The 26,221-nt window shown below is 41.0% G+C and overlaps 2 protein-coding genes across 2 annotated transcripts; one reads left to right on the top strand and one right to left on the bottom strand.

Moving 5' to 3' along the window:
* Positions 1–122: 122 nt before the first annotated feature.
* Positions 123–26,221, bottom strand: LOC128219497 (mucin-2-like). Its single transcript, XM_052927304.1, has 20 exons — positions 21,040–26,221; positions 18,704–18,946; positions 18,114–18,245; positions 17,493–17,627; positions 16,906–17,032; positions 16,390–16,516; positions 15,168–15,251; positions 14,204–14,569; positions 13,539–13,685; positions 12,638–12,832; positions 10,305–10,406; positions 10,045–10,190; positions 9,435–9,744; positions 3,604–3,777; positions 3,093–3,264; positions 2,448–2,635; positions 1,916–2,185; positions 1,664–1,772; positions 856–979; positions 123–511 (listed from the first exon to the last, which is right to left on the bottom strand). The coding sequence occupies exons 1-20, from the start codon at positions 26,219–26,221 to the stop codon at positions 367–369; spliced, it is 8,478 nt and encodes a 2,825-aa protein (XP_052783264.1). The 3' UTR covers positions 123–366.
* On the top strand, positions 4,373–7,911 carry LOC128219873 (uncharacterized). Its single transcript, XM_052928008.1, has 2 exons — positions 4,373–4,553; positions 5,225–7,911. The coding sequence occupies exons 1-2, from the start codon at positions 4,539–4,541 to the stop codon at positions 6,923–6,925; spliced, it is 1,716 nt and encodes a 571-aa protein (XP_052783968.1). The 5' UTR covers positions 4,373–4,538; the 3' UTR covers positions 6,926–7,911.

Genomic DNA, 26,221 nt, shown 5'->3' with positions numbered 1-26,221 from the left:
AAACTGTTTATCTCAATTGTATCGTTTCAATTATTAATAAGCAGTTCATCTGCGTATTTATAAGTACATTTTACATGAGCAAATGTGATAAATATCTTTTAAAAAGATTCTTTTTACACATGTTGAAAAAATGCATATATTTATTTGATTCTCCATTTCATAGCGAGCAGATAAATTAAAAAGTATATATACATAGTATGAATCACATACGTCTGATAAACGTTATATAGCGTAGCCTGCAAAGCCTCCAAATAATCCACATTTACACTGTTTTATATATAGTACCACACCGGAGGTAATTCATGTGGACCACGCGCTCCACGCGCTCAACGCCCGCCAACCACATTGCCACGAAACGCGCTGTATCTAGAACCTCTCTTTCCTCGATGTGCTCTCCGGAAGTCCGTAATCCGGTGGAGGCGGAGCCTCAGCTCCCGACATACCATGCTTCGACAGCCAGCGCCTCTTAAACCGCGAGTTTTTGGGGATGGCAGGCAGGGGATCTACTTTCCTATGGGGAAAAAAAAGGTAAAAAAAATAACTTGGAAAGTGATTTCACAAAATGCTTGATCGCTAAAATTGAAATTTAATTATCAGAAAGACGTGCATCTGTGAAACAGCATTCATTTTTTTTTAAAGCACAGACTTCCATTTCTTCCTGTTGGCTTGGGCATTCGGCTTAAACAGTTTGTGTATACCACGTGATAAATTGCGTCATAAATGTTTGTTTCATTTAAAATGGTAAAATAAAAGAAAAGTTGCTGCATTCCGACGCAGTATTCATAACGTAATTTATCACGTGGTATACACACACTGACTAATCAGAATGTGAAATAAGATATAATAACCGCTTACTTTTTACCGAGTCCGTGGTGCAGGGCAATACATAAGATCGTGATGATAAGGAACAGACCGCCGATCACCGGAACTGTGACTAACAAAGCGAGGTTCGGGGAGCTGTCCGTCGGTGTCTCACATACTGTAAAGGAGGATAAAGTTGAAGCATTTTATTGATGATTTGGGAAATATAAAGGTGAGAGACCATGATTGCAAACAGTCACCACTCCGAGTCTGGACTCAGACTCAGAAAAGCACTTTAATCAAATCACAAAAAAAAATCATCTTAAATCCATTCGTTTTACAAGAATAAATGCAAATAATTGTTTAAATCAAATAGTAATGAAATTCAGCACATTTCATCATCAATACTTGAAGGAAAGTTACAATGAAATGAAAATGTGTAGTTTAGCCACTTAAGCCTGACCGCAGACTTGAGACTGTTCGTAATCATGTCTCCTGACGCGCCTATTGACTGCTTTATGGCTTGACCCCAAAAGTTATAAATTGGACTTCGTTAAAGGCAACGTATTTGCCATGTTAAGCCTAGCAGCTCAGTTAACCTTCCCATCCCTGCACGTAATAGCCTTGGAGTTTGTGTATAACACATGTTTATTGTATCTACACACAAGGCCTAAAAAATTACATGAGGCTCGGGTAACCCGACCTTACCTACGAAATAGGCGCCGACCCTACCCGTTTTATAGTCAGTTGGTAAAAATGACCTTAGCTGAACACCGTGGCATTGTTTTAGGACACTCGGCCGTTACTGACTGCGCTAACAATGTACCTAAACTTAAGATATGTTCGAAAAAGCAAGCTATACCATTGGTCCAAGAGAAGAGCGAGTCACTCGCGATGCACTGAGAACAGCTGTCGATTGCACTCGTTGCCGACTCGTTTACGCATGCGCCCTCAATGTAACAGAAACCGGCCTGGAATAGACATAGTATACAGTTACTTTCAACCTCAGACATCAGGCCAGTTTTCATTTATTGGCATTGCGCGGTCACATAGTAATATCTTAGTAAAAGATGTCCGAGTATATGTAAATGGTGAAAGAACGGTTAGCTCAGACCTTTAAAGCGACGATCGTGTTGCCATTAGAGTCAGTTGTCGTCTGCTGACATGTGGTATCCAGGACAACGACGGTAGAATAGGCACTAAAGTTGATTCCGTTGTTGCTAACGGCGACCTCGACCTTGGTGGCTATACTAGAAGCTAAGGACCTTTTGCGTCGCCGCGTATCGGAGGTGGGCGACAGCGGCGCACACACCTCATTGAAGTGCTCGTATTCACACGTGGTTCTAAACGAGCGAAGTAGTGAGAAAATGCCGCTGGTATCCGCCTAGATAAACAATAACGTGCATCATTGTGTGGAATATATTTACAAACAAAAATCATTGAGCGTGACAACCGTGTATTCTTCATGCTTGCCCTTTTTTAGTTTTTAAAAATGGGCATTAAGTTACAGCGTGCATTTATCTCCAAAATATTTCGAAGCAACTCTTGTCATGGCAACATAAACACAAACGGTATCTTTACAAAAGCACTTCGTGCCTCACTATTTAACACCCTGTCCTCAAATCCCTGTGGTTCACACTACTTACCTCATAGATTTTAACATCACACTTAGCGCCCTCTACGAAGCCTTCCCCGACCACGGTAATGCAGACACAGGCGCCCCCGTTCGCTATGTCACAAAGACCCGCGTCCCCCGCCTCCCCGACCAACGGAGAAGCTGCCATGTCAACCAGGCACAGGGCCGTTCCGAAACCGGGGAAACACTCACAGGATTCTGGAGTAAGAAAATATTAAAAGTATCTTCCATGGCCGAGAGTGTAAGATAGGTTCATCCCGACCCGAGCGTAGGGTGTTTTGCGGAAACGAGGTTTACCGAGCATTATTTCTTGAAAGGTGGGTAAAAACTTTTTTTTTGGTGACATTTAAAGCGAGAAATAATTAATTAGCATTCAAAATATTGCCACAAGACAAGATTTCTATGTGATGCTACAGACGACAGTCTTCAACAAGGGAGGTAATTAAAAAGGAGTTCCATACGGGTACTTGTTTTATCTTTGCCCTTGGGCAAGATAAGAATTTCTAGCATGGTTGAAATTTGGGATCTACTTCTCTGAGGTGGGAGAAAAACGTATATAATTATGGCCATGTTTTTTTTGCTTGGGGTTGACTGTATTACAATACATGCTGTGTTAAATTTTGAGAATCGAGATACTACTTTACATTGTAGTTACCGTTCACACAGACGCCGTTTCCACTGCAGTTAGCGGGGCAGCCGTTCTTGCGAACGGCGGTCACAAGCTCTGGGAAATCACGTGTCAAGTTCTCGTCACGTTCCGACTCAACGAGGAACGTCTGCACGTGCGCGTCACAATGAGGGGTCGTCCAATTACTCTGTCCCGTACTCTTTGAAATATAATAATGGTAGTTTTTGCTTCATACTAAATTGTGGGTTTTGAGGGACGAATGATCTTTAACTGTGAAAGCGTCATATATTGCATTTCATACGTGCCGGAACATCGCATTCTCGTTCACCAGAGTGATGATGCTATGCGTTAGATTTATCACGATCGAACCTCTGATGAATGAGAATGGAACATCGTGACACACTGCCAAATGTTGGTCAGCATTCAAAACAACTTTAAATATGCCAATGAGTTCAATTAATATAAAATAGATGTAGAAAGATCATAACAAGTAAACTGCTTTTCGTTTACAATAAAATTCTATAAACCGTTGTCCTACATTGAGGTCTTTGGCACAGTTCTCTATGGTGCTATTCATGTCAGCGGCGTCCACGGCCTTGGCGGCGCCGGCGGACGGGCATCCTTGCATAGCTTCCGTGCACGCATCCCGCGCCTCCTCAAGCGTGTACGTCTCCGTTGAGTTTCCGGACTCCGACCCCGGGACCGCCTGTCGCTATAGGAAGTATGATCAATATTAAGATTAGAACTTTGCAAAATTCTACCTCATATAAGTCATCCTTCCCAAGGCTTTGAGAACTACTCTTCTACTAGCATTCCCTGTTGTTATATTACAACACCAACACAAAAACAAGCACAACAACAACTACAACCAGAACGACAGCAAGAACAACTACTACTATAACTAATACTAACTGATTTACAAATGCTTTAAAAACAACACCAACAACATCATCAGTCAACAACTTGGCAATAACTGGGTATCAACAACAACTTTTACTAATACTGTTGCTTCTACCACTTATATCTAAACATCAACGACGACGACGACAACAACAACAACAACAACAACAACAACTTATAGATCTATTACTGCTGCTGCTGCTTATTCTACCACTACAATTCTTAATACAATTCATACTACATAATTATGAACAATACACTTATCTTCAGACAGGAATTGGGGGTCATTATTTCACAGCTGGGGAATCGTTTTACGCAATTTCCTGTACGCCGTTGTGCTTTTTTCTTGTTAATAAACGTACCGGTATCATATTGCCGTTTTGACTGTTTAAATGTTATTTCTTAAAATAGATTCATTGCGAAATGTAAACAAACGTACACACCTGTTTATGCTGTATGATATAATAAGGTTATCGCCAGACTACCAACATTAACAATTGAACAGCTACGCTACAAATATTATCATTCACATCTTTATGAAGTTTAACAGTGAGTGTTTCAGCGGAATAAAATATGGCATCAGAAGAGGTGCGTATCCTTCTACTTTCGATTTCGGTGAAGTTGTGTAATGTACTGTCACGTTTACCTGTTTTTAGCTTGACCATAAAGGGTTATAGAAGTCCTCTTACAAAAATAAGATATTTTGCATTTAAATAATATTTTACATGGTGTATCAGTTGTACAAACATCAAGGATTTTTCAGAAAAAAGTGGGAAACGGCATAATTATTGCAATTAGTACGTAACTTTTAGAAATCCAATAATTATGCCGCTTCCCACTCAATCGTAAATACAAATTAAGAACTTAAGAAGAAAAGAAATTAAATAAGCAGAACTTCCTGCAGATGAAAACTATTTGAAGTTACGTTTAAGGTTCTAAATATTAAAACGGCCACCAGGTTTTAAGACTACGAGAGTCTATCCTGGACTCCTGTCAGTCCTATAGATATCTATGTATACGTGTATGCCTTTGAAACTAAAAACCGAGGCTTGTCAAAATGTACTTGTAATGAGAAAATTTAAACATATGTTGATTAATATACATGAATAATCGAATGTAAATCTAATGCATGTAGGTTGTGTCTAAAGTTCCCGTGAATCATCGAGCTGATTGTTGGAGAGACCCACTTGTGTAATAAGAATAATAAACTAATGTTGATTAAATTATGTAAATCTAATGAATGTCTATTGTATCTGCAGTTCCCGGGAGTGATCGAGCTGAGTGTTGGAGGGACCCACACGTTTACCACGCTGCTGTCAACCCTCACCAAACATGAGGGCAGCCGCCTGGCCGACATGTTCTCCTGGCGTGCTGACGTCCACAAGGATAAAGACGGTCGCTACTTCATTGACGTGGATGGCTCCACATTTGATGCAATTCTGGACTATCTGAAGTTCGGAACTCTTCCTGCTATAAGTGTGTATAGCAATTATGGCAGTGGGCTATTCGGCGGCGGCTTTAACGCCAGACCGGGCCAGCTTACAAGTCTGAACTATAGACCTGACGAGATTAGGAGACTGCATGCGAGCACAGTTTCATTAGGATTGAAAGAACTTGCAAAGCATTTGGAGGAATGTTTTCCTGTTTTAGTCAGAAACAAGCTTGATTACTACAGGAATACAAAAGACACCTATGACGAGTGTTTGAAAAGTATTTTGGAAAGTATATCCCCGGAAGCTTTGTTACTGAAGGACCAATTCACTGTACGAGTCCGCCACCAATCTAGAAGCCCCGGGGAGCGATGCTGTGAGCATGAGTGTGTCTCGGCGCCACAACAGTCTTCCGGATTTGGAAATACCGGAACCACAGGGTTTGGGTTTAGTAACCGCTCCAGTCCGATCTACTCAGATATCATTAACACGGAAGTGAGTGTTCCGTTTGACGTGGATTGCACCCTGCTAGCGTGTCTCAGCCATGATTTGATTCAACGCGGGTTTAACGTCCAAGGACGGGAAACGTTCTGTGGTATCGAGTGCAAAAAACATCAGCGTAACCAGAGCAACCAGTCTTCCTTCGTGTTTAGAGGTATAGCATATTGTTGCCGCGAAACACTTTTTATCCTTCATTTTACATGGTCGCTTGATAGAAACATGCCTAACCAACAACAGCCGTTGTTTGGAAACCCCAAAAGTGCAACAAGCTTCGCGTTTGGTCAACAACAGACTCAGCAGGAACAACAACCACAGCAGCAGCAATCACTGTTTGGGCAGCAGCAACAGCAACAGAGGTCTGGATTTAATTTTGGTGCTAGTCCTAATGCCAGCGCCACACCAGCAAGCGGATCTTTCGGTGGTTTTGATTCCAGCCAACAAGCTACCGGATTTGGCGCCCTGAATAGTACGAAATCTCAGAAATCGCTGTTTGGAGGCCCACAATCTCCACAAAAATCTGTATTTGGAGGCGCTACGACAGGAACATCACCTTTCGGTCAAGCTTCAGCATTTGGACTAAAACCGGCTTCAACATTCGGTCAGCCTAGTCCACAAGGGCAGGTGGGGAGTAAATCGTTTGAGGAAGAGAGGATCGCAGTTGGCAAGGGGTCACCAAGCCAGCAGCAAAAGATGGGTGGATTTGGAAGTCCAGCGGCATTCTACAATCCGTTAGGGAATGCTCAAACCCCGACGTCCGTTTCACAGGTATCTTTCGGTGCACCGGTGACCGGGAATTTGGTCGCACCTTTGACAGGGGTATTCGGTGCACCGGTGACTGGGGGTTTGGGGACGCTAACTGGTGCCGGTGGAGGTCTATTTGGAGCACAAGGAGTTTCCGTTGAGCCGAAAACTAGCAATGGGGAAGATGTCAAGCCGATTATTAAGGACGGAGTAACAAAAGAGGAATCGCCGGCACATAAAGGACCCCCAACCAAAGGGTTAGGTGGGTTTTCGTTCGGTTCTGGCTAATGACGAATGATAAATTTTTCGCAATGAAGTATTTGAATGACCGTTGGATTGAAATGTTCTAAATTCTGGACTGTGGTGAAGTTTGCAAATTCTGTTTTGAATTCGTAGCTAAGTGTACGCTTTCTTGGCTGTGTTCACCTTGGAACATGACTTGAAACTTAACACTGGATTATGATTATGTATCCGGGATATTTTTTCCTGTATTGCTTAAGGAAATTGCTTATTGCTGTTATTGTTATTGATTATTTTATTTTTGTTTGTTTTCATGTTCTTTTGTTTTGGTATTTTGTTTTAATATCGCACACAATACTGTGTGGTACTTGTATAAACTATAAGAATAGTCATAAAACCTGTATCATTTTATATATAGTCATTAAACCTAAGACTCAGATCTATGGCCAGCCCCACAAACTGAACCACTTCGAAAAACGTGGCCACATCCACAAACGTGACCACTTCCACAAACATGACCACTTCCACAAACATGACTACAAACATGACTACTTCTACAAACGTGGCCACATCCACAAACGTGACTACTTCCACAAACATGACTACTTCCACAAACATGACTACATCCACTAACATGAGCATTTTTTCGGCAACGGTTGTGGAATAAATTGGCCACGTTCTAGGAGTTGGAAAAAGTTGAGGCTGGCCATATATTTGAGTCCAAAATATGCATAAGCAAAGGATATACATATTAAATTACTTCTTTAGTATTTTGTATTGAGTCCAAAATATGCATAAGAAAAGCATTTACATATTAAGTTACTTTTTTAGTATTTTGTATTGAGTCCAAAATATGCATAAGAAAAGCATTTACGTATTAAATTACTTCTTTTAATTTAGTATTTTGTATTGAGTCCAAAATATGCATAAGAAAAGCATTTACGTATTAAATTACTTCTTTTAATTTAGTATTTTGTATTGAGTCCAAAATATGCATAAGAAAAGCATTTACATATTAAATTACTTTTTTAGTATTTTGTATGCCTTGTTCTGTTTTATAACAGTGTATAAAACAACGAGAATTTTGCATGAAAATGATATTTAGTTAACACCTTTAAGCGTTCCTTATATGTTTTCTTTGCTTTTTTGAGATTACCAAGGTCTGCCTGCGCCCATTGGCTGCACTATGGCTTGACCCCGCCGTGACGCCATCACGACTTAAGCTTGTGTTTAAATGCCATAAGTTACATAGATAGAAGTGAAATCAGTTCGCAGTCAAATCCAGACATTGGAAGACTTGCAGAAACAGAGTGAGATACAAGCGATCCGGGTGCGATACCCTAGCCCTTTGCGGAGAGACAATTTGGTTCTTTAACGTGCTCGGTGTAAAGCACCGATACACGGGATACGACTTTAACCAGTACTGAGTACACCATTTTTCCAGTACTAATCTTTACATGCCGACCGATAGGCAAGGGAGTTTCCTTGTATGTAAAACTATCCATGTAATTTATATCCAATGGTTATTGTATCATTATTTATAACAGACTACAAAATTTTCCATGTGCATCTGGTGGGGATTAAACCCATGATATCTCGCTCTGGCAGCGCCTTGCCCGATCTGCTCATTCGGAACTCCTCGGCCATTTTCGTCGAAAACAACCTCGGTGGTATATGGACTGTTTACAGTGTCAGAAATGTTTATATTTAACTACGCTGCAGGTAGATCGCGTAGTAATTTTAATGAAGCAGTTAAACATTATGACTTTACTCTTTGGAATCTTAATTATTATTACTTCACTGGCAATCAATTTTAACTTCGTAATACAAAATACACGTTAAAACACTACAACTTAACACCATAATTTGACATTTTACGAACTACTTCTACTAATGTATCGGCATACACCTCACCTGAGGTTGTCTTCGATGGAAAATGGCCGAGGAGTTCCGAATGCGCCCTGCTCTCACAATACTGGGTTACATATGTATACGAGGGAGGGTTCAAAATAAACAGGACTGGCGTACTCATATCAATATAGAGTTGTAACAATATACAAATGTATATATACCGTTTTTACCCGCAATGTATTTCATATCGTTTTAAATAAATGCCGAACGTGTTTGTATTGCCGTTTTCTCAAAACGGCTCCTTTTAAGTCCATGATAATGCCGGCACACGACGCAGTACACACAGGGGCGGGTCCAGGATTTAACGTTAGAGGGGGCGTAGCTAAGGGGTGTGCCCTTTGGACTTGCGCCACTCCCCCAGAAAAGAAAATTTTAACAATTTCTAGTCCGAAATGGTGCATTTTGGGCGTATTTATTACTTTTCGTCTCATATATTGAAATAAAAAATAATCTTATATTTTAGGGGGGGGGGGGGGGGGGGGGGGGGCAGGCCTGAATCCGCTAGTGAATCATATATGTAATGCAACTGTAATTACGTCGTAAATAGTATGAGTCTCGCACATCTGTTCCAATTGTTTGAAAAGCTTAAAGGTTTTGAGCTACAAACAGTGGCCAAACTATTTTCATTAAAAAATTGTATGTTTACCTTTACTCGTTTTAAATTTTCCCGCCATTTCTTCATCATACGCGATATCCGCCCGTCTACATGATTAGACTGATCCTCGGCGCCCGGTTCCTCAGACGCATCGCGCTTGCGCCGGGACAACGTGTAAAGCTCGGTTCCCCGCCTATATACCGACGACTGACATGTGTCATCCTCGTGAATTGAACAATAAGATGTATAGTCTCCGGACGCGACGCTAGGACATACGCATAGTTTCTTATCACTGTCCCATGGGGCTGGGTTTGAGTAGACATCTTTATTCAGTAGGCTTTCTTCTTGTGTATTTGTTATGCTGAAAAACAGTACGCGTTATAACAGTTATGCCTTGGTGGGGATGATGAGGATGATGATGATGATGATGATGATGATGATGATGATGATGATGATGATGATGATGATGATGATGATGAGGAGGAGGAGGAGGAGGAGGATGTGCGAGACCTAAGACAAATATGCATAGAGACAATGAAAAACTACCGATGTCGAAAACGTTTTCGTTTTCGATAAATAAAAATACTTTATCAATTGGTTTGTTCTCAAAACATATTCGCTCTAAGTTATAAGTTTTAATTATAATGTCAAGGACACATACTCCCATGACATGGAGAACTCGTCTGGTCCGTATAACCAGCTCCACCACCAAGGGACGCCCTCCGGCACCTTCCACACCTCTCCCGTCCCCCGGATCTCGAAATCATCCGCCCCAACACCATTAAAGTTCCCGCATAAACCCTCTACCTAAAGTAATAAAGCGAAGGATCTGTATTATGCAGACGTTGGTTAATACGAAACAATTTATTAAAAAAGAACATAGTTCCCCGTTATTTTTAGCCGTTTTAAACTTTATCTTACCTGTCCAATATCGTTAGACGCCGGGAAGATCATGATGTTCATGGTGTAGTAGAAGCTGGGCATCACGTACACGTACACAACCAGTCCCGTGGGAAACACAATCTGACAAAAAATAAAATGGGAATCACGTACATAATCAGTCTCCTTGGAAACAAAATCTGAAAGAAAATAAAATGGGAATCATGTACACAATCAGTCTCCTTGGAAACACAATCTGACAGAAAATAAAATGGGAATCATGTACACAATCAGTCTATTTGGAAACACAATCTGACAGAAAATAAAATGGGAATCATGTACACAACCAGTCTCGTGGGAAACACAATCTGACAGAAAATACAATGGGAATCACGTACACAATTAGTCTCGTGGGAAACACAATCTGACAGAAAATAAAATGGGAATCACGTACACAACCAGTCTCGTGGGAAACACAATCTGACAGAAAATAAAACGGGAATCACGTACATAATCAGTCTCCTAGGAAACACAATCTGACAGAAAATAAAATGGGAATCATGTACACAATCAGTCTATTTGGAAACACAATCTGACAGAAAATACAATGGGAATCACGTACACAATTAGTCTCGTGGGAAACACAATCTGACAGAAAATACAATGGGAATCACGTACACAATTAGTCTCGTGGGAAACACAATCTGACAGAAAATAAAATGGGAATCACGTACACAACCAGTCTCGTGGGAAACACAATCTGACAGAAAATAAAATGGGAATCACGTATACAAACAGTCTCGTGGGAAACACAATCTGACAGAAAATAAAATGGGAATCACGTACATAATCAGTCTCCTTTGAAACACAATCTGACAGAAAATACAATGGGAATCACGTACACAACCAGTCTCGCGGGAAACACAATCTGACAGAAAATAAAATGGGAATCACGTATACAAACAGTCTCGTGGGAAACACAATCTGACAGAAAATAAAATGGGAATCACGTACATAATCAGTCTCCTTTGAAACACAATCTGACAAAAAATACAATGGGAATCACGTACATGTACACGATCGGTCTAGTGGAAACACAACCTGATAGAAAATAGCATGGGAGTCACATTACCATACACGATCAGCGCCGTGGGAAACACAATCTTATGGAAAATAGAATGGACATCACATACAAGTACACGATCAGCTCCGTGGGAAACACAATCTTAGGGGAAATAGAATTGTCATCACATACACGTACACGATCAGCTCCGTGGGAAACACAATCTGACCGAAATTTAAATGGGAATCACGTTCACAATCATTCGGGTGGGAAATACAATCTGATCTGACAGAAAATAAAATAGGAATCACGTTCACAATCAGTCTGGTGGAAAATACAATCTGATCTGACAGAAAATAAAATGGGAATCACGTTCACCATCAGTCCGGTGGGAATCACAATCTGACAGAAAAAAAAAAAAACAAGGCATCATTGACACAAACACAATCAGCCCCGTGGTAAACACGACCTGAGAAAGGAAACATGGACATCACGTACACATAATCCGAGGGAAAACAGCATGGACATCACATACACGTACACGGTTAACCCCGTGGTAAACACAATGAGGAAACAGGGAAAATAGCATGGACATAAAGAAGTCTAAAATAATAGACATGTTTCACGGGAGTCTTCCAAACCCAGAAGGATTAGCCATATCAAAAATCGTAAAAAATATCCGTCAACGTACAATTATCTGGACTAGGACATAAAGAACACCATCAACATCGTGGAAAACACAATCTGCGATAATGTAACATAGGCATCACGTACACGTTCATGACAAGTCTCGTAGAAAACGCAATCTCTGTGAGTTTTGTGATCTTTCAGATAATCATGACATACATTTGTCGACCAGGGCCATGGACAACACAATCTGGGGAGTAGCAACAAAGACACCGTTAACACGTTCACAATCATTCCCATGGGGACACAATTTGCAGATTATAACAGCAATAGTTACTACACTCACTACCCGAGTTATTGAAATTTCCCGAGTTATGTGTTCTTTCATTTAAGATTATTAGTTTTTTTTATATAAAATAACCATGCAACAGCATGACAAGGTGCATAAGCCAGACAAAGAGCTTACAATGAAAATATGGCGTAAGCTAACGCTTACTGTCACATTTTCCATTCCACGCCGTTCGCCGGTAGGTAGAACAAGTTATATGGTGTGCAAGTCTGATAAGCTTCGAAAAGCTATTGTGTGTGAAGACAAGCATTCCTATCATTAGATAACAAATCGCATCGTAAATCTTTAGTTTTTAAACATTTTTATATAACACACGGTTATGCTCTTAAAACTAACCTGAAAACTATTCGACCACGAAACATACACTTTCAGACTTCTGTCCTTCCTGGACAGATATTTGACCACATGACCATGACAGTGGTTGATAGTGAAAATATCGCCTCCTGCCTGCACCGTAACTGCGCATGCGCAAGTGGGTCCGTCAACCCTACCAAACCAGTCCGGCCAGCAACTCTTGGTAACCATGTGCACCTGAAACGGATTGCGTCTATCATTTTTATTTACAAAATATACCTATATTATACAGTTAACTTACACAACGATTTATTGTCCTTTGGAGAAGCCAAACACTAAAATAATTACGGCGGCACAGAGGTGACATCCGCAACACTTAATTTATAGTTTTGTCAGGTCGAAGTAACTTGTGGTCACACGTTGAAACGACTGTTTTGATTGGCTAAACGAAGTCGTGACCACAAGTTACTAAGTCGTGGCCACAAGTTACTACGCTGTGGCCACGATTTAATAAGTTGTGGTCACAAGTTGCTAACTTGTGGCCACATTATCAATATAAATAAAGTGTTGCGGATGTCACCATCTCTGGCATTGTAGATGATTGTCACGACAGCGATGCTAAATCTTTGGTCATAAGTAGTGCAATACGTTGTCAGATACATGAATATTATTCTATTTGCTGTCAATAAAATAATATTTAATCTTAATTGCTTAAAACAAGGCAATCATACGGTCATGTATTTCATGCACTCTGTTTCGTTTCTGATCCTACATGACTGAGTCGATTCATTCTTGGACCATGACGTCATACTTAATCTGAGCTACAACAACACACTTCAAATCCGTTATGTTTCATGTAATACAAAGTAAACGAAATGTATTTCTAGGGAGCGACAACCTATATACATACTATCAGAGATCAGACGGAACGGTGTACATTTACCTGTAGAGGGAGGGTCTTGTGGCGATATAAGATGAATTCTCCAACATTCTGATTTTCATACCACTTGAAGTCGAACGTACCCATATGAGGATCCACGAAGGAGTAGCATCTGCTGTACGACCGGAAGTAAACATCTGTCACGTGCACCTGAAAGATCGATAGAAGCATATTAACAAAATGGAGGATGCGGGATCGGGGTCACAATTTTAAATTCGTTGATGCTGCTGCTGCTGCTACTGCTGCTGCTGCTGCTGCTGTTTTTCAAGGAAAAAGAAGTCGAGTAGCCTTGGTGTCGATGTTGGCGTCGTTGCCGTGCCAACACGTTTACCTTGATCATGACGTCATTCAAGATTTTTACGCGAAATTAATTACACATGTTACCAGCCACACGACTCACGCGTATGTGCAGTAAAGCGCATACTAGTAACTCTGAATTTAACAATTGATGAGTTATGCCCCATGTCGAATAGAAAAACAGACAAGCGTTGACAACCCGTTACGGTTCGCTTATTGGTCAAAATAGAAAAGGCGTCATGTTAACGATAAACGTATAATTTCTATAATGTCTAATTACATTACCTTTTTTCTAAAAGTTCAATAACTAAGACATTTAAGTGTAATACTCTTCTTTAAATGGAAATGGGAAATAACTACAATTTCTATACCGTTAGTGTAGTGTTGAACTTATTCCAAATGGACTGCGTATTTCCTGAACGTGTTCTCAAAATCAAGGAAAACTCGCTCTTCAGGTTGTATTTATTATTGTTCTTGGTTGTTATGGTGATGTTGGTCACGTGCCCTACTGTAGTCGCATGACCGATGTTCTCATCAGTGACGCCCTCCAGCCGCCCGCCGCACGTGTCACCATGGACGACAGCGACGGTAGCATCCCGACATCCGTAGCCGTCGGCGGGGTCATAAACAATGTACTGTAGGTGACATGGCGCCGGGGAGCAGGCGAACGGTAATAGTGACGTCACTGAAAACGTTGCTGTCTCACCACGCGCAAATGATAGCTCCGTGGTAGATATCTGAAAGTGATCTTGTTCAATAAGATATGCATGCAATTGGATATTTAGACCCATAGTTCACATTTGCTGTACCGAACATCATAGTGGTTCAAACAAAATGTGCCATATTCTGAAGAACAACCCCAGGAAACTACGGACAACTGAAAATCTCCTGAACATCGAAATATAACCTATGTGGAACTACTAGGGACAATTCATTCAGCATAACATATATTTTATTTAAGTATTCCTAAATGTCATCAATGCCACCAAAAAGGCATTAAAGTATTTAGGAACAACACATAAAGGAACAACAGTAGGACCCCGTTTGCTCGAACTCCCAGGGACCGGCGAAAATACATCGAGCCACGGGAAATTCAAGCTAAGCGGGAATGCTTACATTCAGTATACAGAAAACGCTCCTTTACATCCAGTTTGAGCCAACGAGGAATTCGAGTCAAGTGAGATCGAGTCAACGGGGTTTGACTGTACAAGGAACAAGTCATGAAGCAATATATGTATTAGGTCTTAAATCAGGCAATGAAAAATCGCCTCATTAAGGACTACAGAAAAAATCATGTTCACATTAATAATCGTAATAAAAAATATATTAACATACCTCAAAAGCATGTAAAGACTGGCTGGTGGCCTCTTTCAGGAACTGATCACCGTTCTCGGTGTAAACCATCACAGAGCAGGAAAACTTGAAATATAAATCATGATTCTCTTCTGTCGCGACACAAAACGATTGTGTTCGTTAATTGAGGTTTTGAAAAGAAAAAAACATAATTGAAATGAGGTAATTCCAAAGCACAAAAAGACATTCAAAATATAACTAGGGGTGGAAACCTGTCACCAGATACGCTCGTTGAAATGATTTTTATTAAATTTGCAATTCAAGCAATTTAATGGCCATAGCTCTGATATGACAGGAGCTACATGGCTTGCTATCGAACGTGGAAGAAATATTCTGGCCATCGGACACAAACTCTACGAGGTATGGCGCAGACAACATAAGGTTTGTGTTATTTAAGCAATCTAAGCGCCATAACTCTGAAGTGACCAAACATGGCCAAAATATTCTGCTTGTTCTCATATTGTCCAAGTTTGGATATGATCGGACAAAAGCTCATCGTTAAATTAGTGGACGCAACGTTTGTGTAATTTAAGCAATTCAAGGGCCATAACTCGTCAAGGATATTCTGCCCGTTCTCCTATTGTCCAAGTTCGGTGATGAACGAACAAAAGCTCATCGACATACAGCACGGCTAACGTAGTGGACGCAATGTTTGTGTAATTTAAGCAATTCAAGGGCCATAACTCTTGCGTGATTGGGGCAACATGACTGATTGTCGAATTTGGTAGATATATATATGCCTTTACACATAATCCAAATTTGGTGATGATCGAACATAAGATTAATGAGTTACCAACCACGCACAAAACATAGTGTGAGGAATTCTAGGACAATAACTCTGAAATGCGGCATGGTTGATTATCGAAATTGCCCGGAAATTCTGTCAATAAACATATTGTCCAAGTTTGGTGATGAACAGACAACTAATGGGACAAACATTTGTGTAATATAAGCAATTCAAGGGCTATGACTCTGAATTGACTGGGGCGACATGGCTGGTTATCGTACTTGACCGAGATATTCTGCCCATACACATGTTGATCAAGTTTGGTGATGATCAGAGATTTAAGTGGACGTAAGTTTGTGTAATATAAGCAATTCAAGGGTCATAACCCAGCAGTGACTTAATTGGTAATCTGTTTTCAAAAACAATCTTAGTCATACGTCCAATAATTTCGAGGGTAATATCCGGTCAAATATTTACCTGGGAATCAAACGTGATTTCCTCGACCGGAAGTGACGCTATAGTAGCGTCACTGAGGACTGAGGCTGCTGACGCTTCGTCATTTGGCACGACACCAGAATTGTGAAGGGCTTGATTGTCTTTAAACCTGAATTCATTGGAAACTGTATGTAAATGCTCAATATTTGCAGAATAATATGGTGGTTAAGAATGAGATCAAAAAACGCTCTCCGTTAAAAAAAACTAGTACATCATAAAAGCACGGAAACTATCCGAAAAGGTTCCGAATGGAAACTCGGCCACTTTCTAAGCGTCGTTTGGCGTAAATACCCGAGCGGGTTCCGAATGGAAATCCGGTCACTTTCTAAGCGTCGTTTGGCGTAAATACCCGAGCGGGTTCCGAATGGAAACTCGGCCACTTTCTAAGCGTCGTTTGGCGTAAATACCCGAGCGGGTTCCGAATGGAAATCCGGTCACTTTCTAAGCGTCGTTTGACGGAAATAGTCTTGCGGATTCCGAAGGGAAACTTGTTAGTACCATGTGATTTTGTAGGAGAACCCCGCGTCATTGCTGAAGATACATCGGAACACTAGAGAGTACTGTCCTTTTTCTAGTAGTTGTTCAGCGGCCAGGATGGCACCATTAAACGTCAACGTGTAGTTCTCTGGAGAAATAAACAATGTCAGGAAATAATTAGTACGCATTTTTCATTCAATTCATATAGTGAACTTAACGGGGTTTTTCCCAAATCCAAAAAAGGATGCGTTATTCTAATTTCACCCCCTCGCATTTTAATACATTGCTACTCGTACGTGAACATGAGGTTGGGTTTTTTTGCAATTTCAAGTGGCGAGGGACAAGACAGCTATGTCTCTGACAGTATTCCATAAAATTGGCTTTCCAAATGTGAAAACGTATCAAGCGATGTGGACAGTTAGAGTTGTGGTACAGATGTCCGACTGTCAGCTGAAAGGTCAACAGCTCGGGCACAACGGGGGATATTTTTGTGCTAACTCTCATATTGGACACTCAGGTACCGGAACACAAACTCTAAGTCACCTTTAAGCATAACGCAGCGACCTTACACTCAAATATTATAAGCGTCCAATTACTTATTTACTTACGAACGCAAGAAGAGTTGTCCGCGTTCAGAATGAGGTTCCCAAGACAGACGCAGACGCCGCCATCCGTGCACGTGGCGTTAGTAACACAATCGACGTCAGACAGACAATCCGGCAACGTAACGTTCTGGTCTAACGCTAAATTGGTCGGAAAGTCAAATAAGTTATTTAAAAGTACGTGCACGTCATGAACAGGAAGGCAACGCTACAATAGTCTACTATTAATTGATCTGAGTATGAATGTTAATTTTTATAATATCAATACATGCCGACGGAAGTTAGCCACTTCTCGTCGGGTTGGCATTTGTATGCTCCAACTACATCACAACACCAACTTACAAATGAAAGTACGTTAAAGAACAAACAACTCTTCAATGAGTTTGCCATGGTTCAGTGTATTATTTTAGACATACATATACTTCATTGTGATCAAGTGTTCTAGATTTCATACAAATCCATCCAAATATGTTGAAGAAGTTCGGTCCAAAAACGTTTTGCAACTGACCTCCCGACCGAGAACACGATCGAGGTCTCAATCAGATGATGACTCCAATACACGCTCTTTAATTTTGTATGTGGAGTATACAGACAATATCTTTATATCGCTGTAGTACATATACTTACAAACGCACGTATCGACGTCCAGAACGTGTCCCTCTGTGCACGTACACGTCATGTTGACGTCATCACACATCAACGTTGTAAGGCAGTCAGTGTCCACCACGCATGGTTCACCGTAACCAACAGCACCTTCACCTGAATAGGTAACCAGTATTTTTTATTTATATAATAGTGCATCCTGTTTGAGGGTGTTTCCTTTGTTTTCGTCTATGCATTATCTCACATATCGACATGGTAACATGCAGGCGTAGCTTAGCCGTTCAGTAACGAACAATGCGTAAGTCGACCAAAGCTATTCACTTATATCGCGGGCTAGTAATTGAACGTTGCCCTTGAAAACATCAAACAAACAGTGGTTTCACCCGAATTCCGCGTGTCTGATATAATAAGTTCGCGCTGAAGCGCTCGTGTACAATTTCAATGAATCGCGTTATGGGTGCCCTAGTTATTACTAGTATACAATCCAAACATAATTCTTACTCGCGCATAAAACATGTAAACGTATATGTAACATACTCACTGTACATTAACTTATCACAAAATGCATCTGTTCTTTGTACCCGAATATAGTTGCAAAAAGTTCCACAACTTGCCTTTGATGCACGTGAAATTAGCTACGTGAAACCCTTCGACACACGTGCATCTTCCTGACGCAATGTCGCACGTGGCGTTTTGTAGGGGACAGTCCGCCTCAGAGAAGCATGGTGCAGTTATCACCTGTTCGCATGTGGCCCCCTCGTGCATGAATCCCACGACACACGTGCACACTTCAGCCGTGCACGTCATGTGTACATCAGGGCAGTCCGTGTCCCATATACAACCGTAGCCACTACCTGCTGAAAATGAAATTTATAAAAAAATACTTTTTTGAATATTGAATAATAATTATCAAGTATATGTTTTATATTAATTTATTCTTAAAAAGACCATACTTAAAGCCTGGCTTTCATTATATATCACATTTTTGGCAACGTTTGCTCACAGTTTAGAAGATCGGAGAGGTTCTTGACCAATCGTGACTTCTTTCGTAGCTTATCTTCATGACACTTAATTAGTAGTGGGTGATCCTGGTGAATCGGGAAACACCGCGACAGTTTTAAACTGTAGTAGTAGTAGTAGTAGTAGTAGTAGTAGTAGTAGTAGTAGTAGTAGTAGTAGTAGTTGTAGTGTAGTAGTAGTAGTAGTAGTAGTAGTAGTAGTAGTAGTAGTAGTAGTAGTAGTAGTAGTAGTAGTAGTAGTAGTAGTAGTAGTAGGAGTAGGAGTAGTAGGATCCTTATCGGCCAAGTATTTTAACAGCCAACATGGCTTGAATGAATTTGATAAAGGGTCACCTAAGAAACATTTTTTTGATATTTTTTTTAGAAATCTTCCCATTTGCTACTGAGGAAAAGATTCTCAAAGTTTTCAATATACTGTGAAATCATTAATGTTCGTGGGCATGAAATTTCGTGGTTTCCGTCTTCTACGTCAATCGGTTTATAACACTCGCTAATGTGGTACGACATGCCAATTAGTGCATATACCCATGTCACTTATCGATTTAATTGGGAATAAAGGTAATAAAAGAAGATGTACCCTGATCATAAATACAGATAGGGGAAGCCATTGAATGCCAATTAAGAATTTTGCAAACTGTGAAAACACCGAAAAGGTGCGTATATTGTCACGTTCGGTGCTTAGTAACCTTCAATATACTAGTAATCGATTAATTATTTTATTAAATAATAAAATCGAGTATGGACACTCATCACGTACATCTTGTAAACTTGGAGATTTTCATGAACAGCACACGTTTAAACACGTGCTTATAACTGTCATTTGCTGCATAAAACACATTTAATTGATTTGGTTCATTATTTGTTAAAGGCAGTTATAATATATAACAGAATAATGATCGTGAGTTATACAGTGAGACAGGTTTTAACACTGTATACTGCGACCTCTGTAAAGAATATACTAGAGTATGTACGTAACAAGGCAATTGAAAAAGTGAATAAAGGGTTTATTTTTCGTGGGATCTTGAATTCGTGGATCACCCAACCCACGAAAACCACGAACATTAATGCCCCAAGAACATTAATGATTTCACAGTAGTCATATAGTGAAAACTAGCACTGTCCCTTGTTGATCAGGTATTCTACTAACCAACATGGCTTGAAGCAATTTGAGAAAGGGCCACATTATGAACATTTCTGTGAAATTATATTGAAATGTAGCATGTGGTTACAAAGGTCCCTTTATAGGCATATAGTGAAAATAGCAGCGCAATTGTCGGCAGAGTTTTGAATGAATTAACATGGCTTGAAGGATTTTGTTACTGGCTACCTTATAAACATTCTGTGAAAATATTTTGAAATCTAGCCTGCGGTTTCTGAGGAGAAGATTTTCGAAGTTTTCAATGTGAAAACTAGCCCCTCCCCTTATCGGCCAAGTTATTTAAGAATCAACATGGCTTGAAGGACCGTGATGATAGAGGATCTCCTAGGGAACATGTCTGTAACACTTTTTTTAAATCTGGCCAGCAGTGTCTGACTAGTAGATATTCAGTTTTTAACAAACAATAAATTACGGTTTGAAGGAATTTGATGAATGACCACAGTAGGAAAATTTCTGTGAAATTATTTCAAAATTTGTCCAACAGTTTCTGAAGAAAAGATTTTCAAAGTGATTTCTATTGGTTGTCATGGCAAACAGAGTTCTTCATGGAACATTTATATGTTAAGGAATCTTGAAGAGGATTACCCAAGGAACATTCATGTTAAATTCGGTTGCAATTGGCTTAGTGGTTTAGGCGAAGTAGTTGATTGAGGTAAGATTTTGAGGACGGACAACGGACAGTCCCGTATCAAACCAGCTCACACTTGACAAAGAAAACAGATGCAGAAATATTTAAGATCAAAACTACAAAACGTTTTTGTAGTAAAATTACTTGTTGTTGTAGTAGGATTCTCTGTTGCACCAGGGCTTGTTGCTGTAGTAGAATTCGACGTTGGTAAAGGATCCGTTGTTTCAGAATAACCCGTTGTTTCAGAATAACCAGTTGTTTCAGTAGGACTCGTTGTTTCAGTAGGACCCGTTGTTTCAGTAGGACTCGTTGTTTCAGTAGGACTCGTTGTTTCAGTAGGACCCGTTGTTTCAGTAGGACTCGTTGTTTCAGTAGGACCCGTTGTTACAGTAGGACTCGTTGTTACAGTAGGACCCGTTGTTACAGTAGGACCCGTTGTTACAGTAGGACTCGTTGTTTCAGTAGGACTCGTTGTTACAGTAGGACCCGTTGTTTCAATAGGACCCATTGTTACAGTAGGACTCGTTGTTTCAGTAGGATCCGTTGCTACGGTAGTACCCGTTGTTGCAGTAGGACTCGTTGTTTCAGTAGGACCCGTTGTTACAGTAGGACCCGTTGTTTCAGTAGGACTCGTTGTTTCAGTAGGACTCGTTGTTACAGTAGGACTCGTTGTTACGGTAGGACCCGTTGTTACAGTAGGATCCGTTGTTTCAGTAGGACCCGTTGTTACAGTAGGACTCGTTGTTTCAGTAGGACCCGTTGTTTCAGTAGGACCCATTGTTTCAGTAGGACTCGTTGTTTCAATAGGACTCGTTGTTTCAGTAGGACTCGTTGTTTCAGTAGGACCCGTTGTTACAGTAGGACCCGTTGTTACAGTAGGACTCGTTGTTTCAATAGGACTCGTTGTTTCAGAAGGACCCGTTGTTGCAGTAGGACCCGTTGTTACAGTAGGACTCGTTGTTTCAGGAGGACCCGTTGTTTCAGTAGGACCCGTTGTTGTTTCAATATGACCCGTTGTTTCAATGGGACCCGTTGTTGTTTCAGTAAGACCCGTTGTTTCAATGGGACCCGTTGTTGTTTGAATAGGACCCGTTGTTGTTTCAATATGACCCGTTGTTTCAATAGGACCCGTTGTTGTTTCAATATGACCCGTTGTTTCATAAGGACCCGTTGTTGTTTCAATAGGACCAGTTGTTGTTTCAATATGACCCGTTGTTGTTTCAATATGACCCGTTGTTTCAATGGGACCCGTTGTTGTTTGAATAGGACCAGTTGTTGTTTCAATAGGACCCGTTGTTGTTTCAATATGAGCCGTTGTTTCAGAAGGACCCGTTGTTGTTTGAATAGGACCCGTTGTTGTTTCAATATGACCCGTTGTTGTTTCACTGGGACCCGTTGTTGTTTCAATATGAGCCGTTGTTTCAGGAGGACCCGTTGTTGTTTCAATAGGACCAGTTGTTGTTTCAATAGGACCCGTTGTTGTTTCAATATGACCCGTTGTTTCAATGGGACCCGTTGTTGTTTCAATATGACCCGTTGTTTCAGGTGGACCAGTTGTTGTTTCAATAGGACCCGTTGTTGTTTCAATATGAGCCGTTGTTTCAGGAGGAACCGTTGTTGTTTCAATATGAGCCGTTGTTACAGGAGGAACTGTTGTTGTTTCAATATGAGCCGTTGTTGTTTCAATGGGACCCGTTGTTGTTGCTATACGAGCCGTTGTTTCAGGAGGACCCGTTGTTGTTTCAATAGGACCAGTTGTTGTTTCAATATGACCCGTTGTTGTTTCAATATGACCCGTTGTTTCAATGGGACCCGTTGTTGTTTGAATAGGACCAGTTGTTGTTTCAATAGGACCCGTTGTTGTTTCAATAGGACCCGTTGTTGTTTCAATGGGACCCGTTGTTGTTTCAATATGAGCCGTTGTTTCAGAAGGACCCGTTGTTGTTTGAATAGGACCCGTTGTTGTTTCAATATGACCCGTTGTTGTTTCACTGGGACCCGTTGTTGTTTCAATATGAGCCGTTGTTTCAGGAGGACCCGTTGTTGTTTCAATAGGACCAGTTGTTGTTTCAATAGGACCCGTTGTTGTTTCAATATGACCCGTTGTTTCAATGGGACCCGTTGTTGTTTCAATATGACCCGTTGTTTCAGGTGGACCAGTTGTTGTTTCAATAGGACCCGTTGTTGTTTCAATATGAGCCGTTGTTTCAGGAGGAACCGTTGTTGTTTCAATATGAGCCGTTGTTACAGGAGGAACTGTTGTTGTTTCAATATGAGCCGTTGTTGTTTCAATGGGACCCGTTGTTGTTGCTATACGAGCCGTTGTTTCAGGAGGACCCGTTGTTGTTTCAATAGGACCAGTTGTTGTTTCAATAGGACCCGTTATTGTTTCAATATGACCAGTTATTTCAATGGGACCCGTTGTTGTTTCAATAGGACCTGTTGTTTCAGGTGGACCCGTTGTTGTTTCAATAGGACCCGTTGTTGTTTCAATATGAGCCGTTGTTTCAGGAGGAACCGTTGTTGTTTCAATATGAGCCGTTGTTTCAGGAGGACCAGCTGTTGTTTCAATAGGACCCGTTGTTGTTTTAATATGACCCGTTGTTTCAATGGGACCCGTTGATGTTTCAATATGAGCCGTTGTTTCAGGAGGACCCGTTGTTGTTTCAATAGGACCCGTTGTTGTTTCAATATGACCCGTTGTTTCAATGGGACCCGTTGTTGTTTCAATATGACTCGTTGTTTCAATAGGACCCGTTGTTGTTTCAATATGACCCGTTGTTTCAATGGGACCCGTTGTTGTTTCAATATGAGCCGTTGTTTCAGGAGGACCCGTTGTTGCTTGAATAGGACCCGTTGTTGTTTCAATATGACCCGTAGTTGTTCCACTGGGACCCGTTGTTGTTTCAATATGAGCCGTTGTTTCAGGAGGACCCGTTGTTGTTTCAATAGGACCAGTTGTTGTTTCAATAGGACCCGTTGTTGTTTCAATATGATCTGTTGTTTCAATGGGACCCGTTGTTGTTTCAATATGACCCGTTGTTTCAGGTGAACCCGTTGTTGTTTCAATAGGACCCGTTGTTGTTTCAATATGACCCGTTGTTGTTTCACTGGGACCCGTTGTTGTTTCAATATGAGCCGTTGTTTCAGGAGGACCCGTTGTTGTTTCAATAGGACCAGTTGTTGTTTCAATAGGACCCGTTGTTGTTTCAATATGACCCGTTGTTTCAATGGGACCCGTTGTTGTTTCAATATGACCCGTTGTTTCAGGTGGACCAGTTGTTGTTTCAATAGGACCCGTTGTTGTTTCAATATGAGCCGTTGTTTCAGGAGGAACCGTTGTTGTTTCAATATGAGCCGTTGTTACAGGAGGAACTGTTGTTGTTTCAATATGAGCCGTTGTTGTTTCAATGGGACCCGTTGTTGTTGCTATACGAGCCGTTGTTTCAGGAGGACCCGTTGTTGTTTCAATAGGACCAGTTGTTGTTTCAATAGGACCCGTTATTGTTTCAATATGACCAGTTATTTCAATGGGACCCGTTGTTGTTTCAATAGGACCTGTTGTTTCAGGTGGACCCGTTGTTGTTTCAATAGGACCCGTTGTTGTTTCAATATGAGCCGTTGTTTCAGGAGGAACCGTTGTTGTTTCAATATGAGCCGTTGTTTCAGGAGGACCAGCTGTTGTTTCAATAGGACCCGTTGTTGTTTCAATATGACCCGTTGTTTCAATGGGACCCGTTGATGTTTCAATATGAGCCGTTGTTTCAGGAGGACCCGTTGTTGTTTCAATAGGACCCGTTGTTGTTTCAATATGACCCGTTGTTTCAATGGGACCCGTTGTTGTTTCAATATGACTCGTTGTTTCAATAGGACCCGTTGTTGTTTCAATATGACCCGTTGTTTCAATGGGACCCGTTGTTGTTTCAATATGAGCCGTTGTTTCAGGAGGACCCGTTGTTGTTTCAATAGGACCCGTTGTTGTTTCAATATGACCCGTAGTTGTTTCACTGGGACCCGTTGTTGTTTCAATATGAGCCGTTGTTTCAGGAGGACCCGTTGTTGTTTCAATAGGACCAGTTGTTGTTTCAATAGGACCCGTTGTTGTTTCAATATGACCCGTTGTTTCAATGGGACCCGTTGTTGTTTCAATATGACCCGTTGTTTCAGGTGAACCCGTTGTTGTTTCAATAGGACCCGTTGTTGTTTCAATATGAGCCGTTGTTTCAGGAGGAACCGTTGTTGTTTCAATATGAGCCGTTGTTTCAGGAGGAAATGTTGTTGTTTCAATATGAGCCGTTGTTGTTTCAATGGGACCCGTTGTTGTTGCTATACGAGCCGTTGTTTCAGGAGGACCCGTTGTTGTTTCAATAGGACCAGTTGTTGTTTCAATAGGACCCGTTGTTGTTTCAATATGACCAGTTGTTTCAATGGGACCCGTTGTTGTTTCAATATGACCCGTTGTTTCAGGTGGACCCGTTGTTGTTTCAATAGGACCCGTTGTTGTTTCAATATGAGCCGTTGTTTCAGGAGGAACCGTTGTTGTTTCAATATGAGCCGTTGTTTCAGGAGGAACCGTTGTTGTTTCAATATGAGCCGTTGTTTCAGGAGGACCAGCTGTTGTTTCAATAGGACCCGTTGTTGTTTCAATATGACCCGTTGTTTCAATGGGACCCGTTGTTGTTTCAATATGAGCCGTTGTTTCAGGAGGACCCGTTGTTGTTTCAATAGGACCCGTTGTTGTTTCAATATGACCCGTTGTTTCAATAGGACCCGTTGTTGTTTCAATATGACCCGTTGTTTCAATGGGACCCGTTGTTGTTTCAATAGGACCCGTTGTTGTTTCAATAGGACCCGTTGTTTCAATGGGACCCGTTGTTGTTTCAATATGAGCCGTTGTTTCAGGAGGACCCGTTGTTGTTACAATAGGACCGATTGTTTCAATCGGAATCGTTGTTTCAATAGGACCCGTTGTTTCAGTAGGACTTGTTGTTTCAGTGGGACCCGTTGTTTCAGTAGGACTCGTCGTTTCAATAAGACCCGTTGTAACAGTAGGACCCGTTGTCACAGTAAGACTCGCTGTTGTCTTTGAACTCCAATCAGTAGTAGAACTCGCTGGTGTACTTGAACTCCAATCAGTAGTAGAACTCGCTGGTGTACTTGAACTCCAATCGGTTGTAAGACTCGCTGTTGTTCCATTCCAATCGGTTTTAGGACTAATTGTGGTGTAAGAACTCGTTATGGTGAAGGTATTCGTTGAAGAAGTAACTCCTGTATTCACTGTTATATTAGCATCAGAGTATTTTGTTCCATGTAAAACAAAGCACAT

This window comes from Mya arenaria, chromosome 15, assembly GCF_026914265.1.
Source record: "Mya arenaria isolate MELC-2E11 chromosome 15, ASM2691426v1".
NCBI classification, from domain to species: domain Eukaryota; kingdom Metazoa; phylum Mollusca; class Bivalvia; order Myida; family Myidae; genus Mya; species Mya arenaria.
Note: the sequence above shows the minus strand (reverse complement) of the source record. Positions and strands in the feature narration are given on the sequence as shown.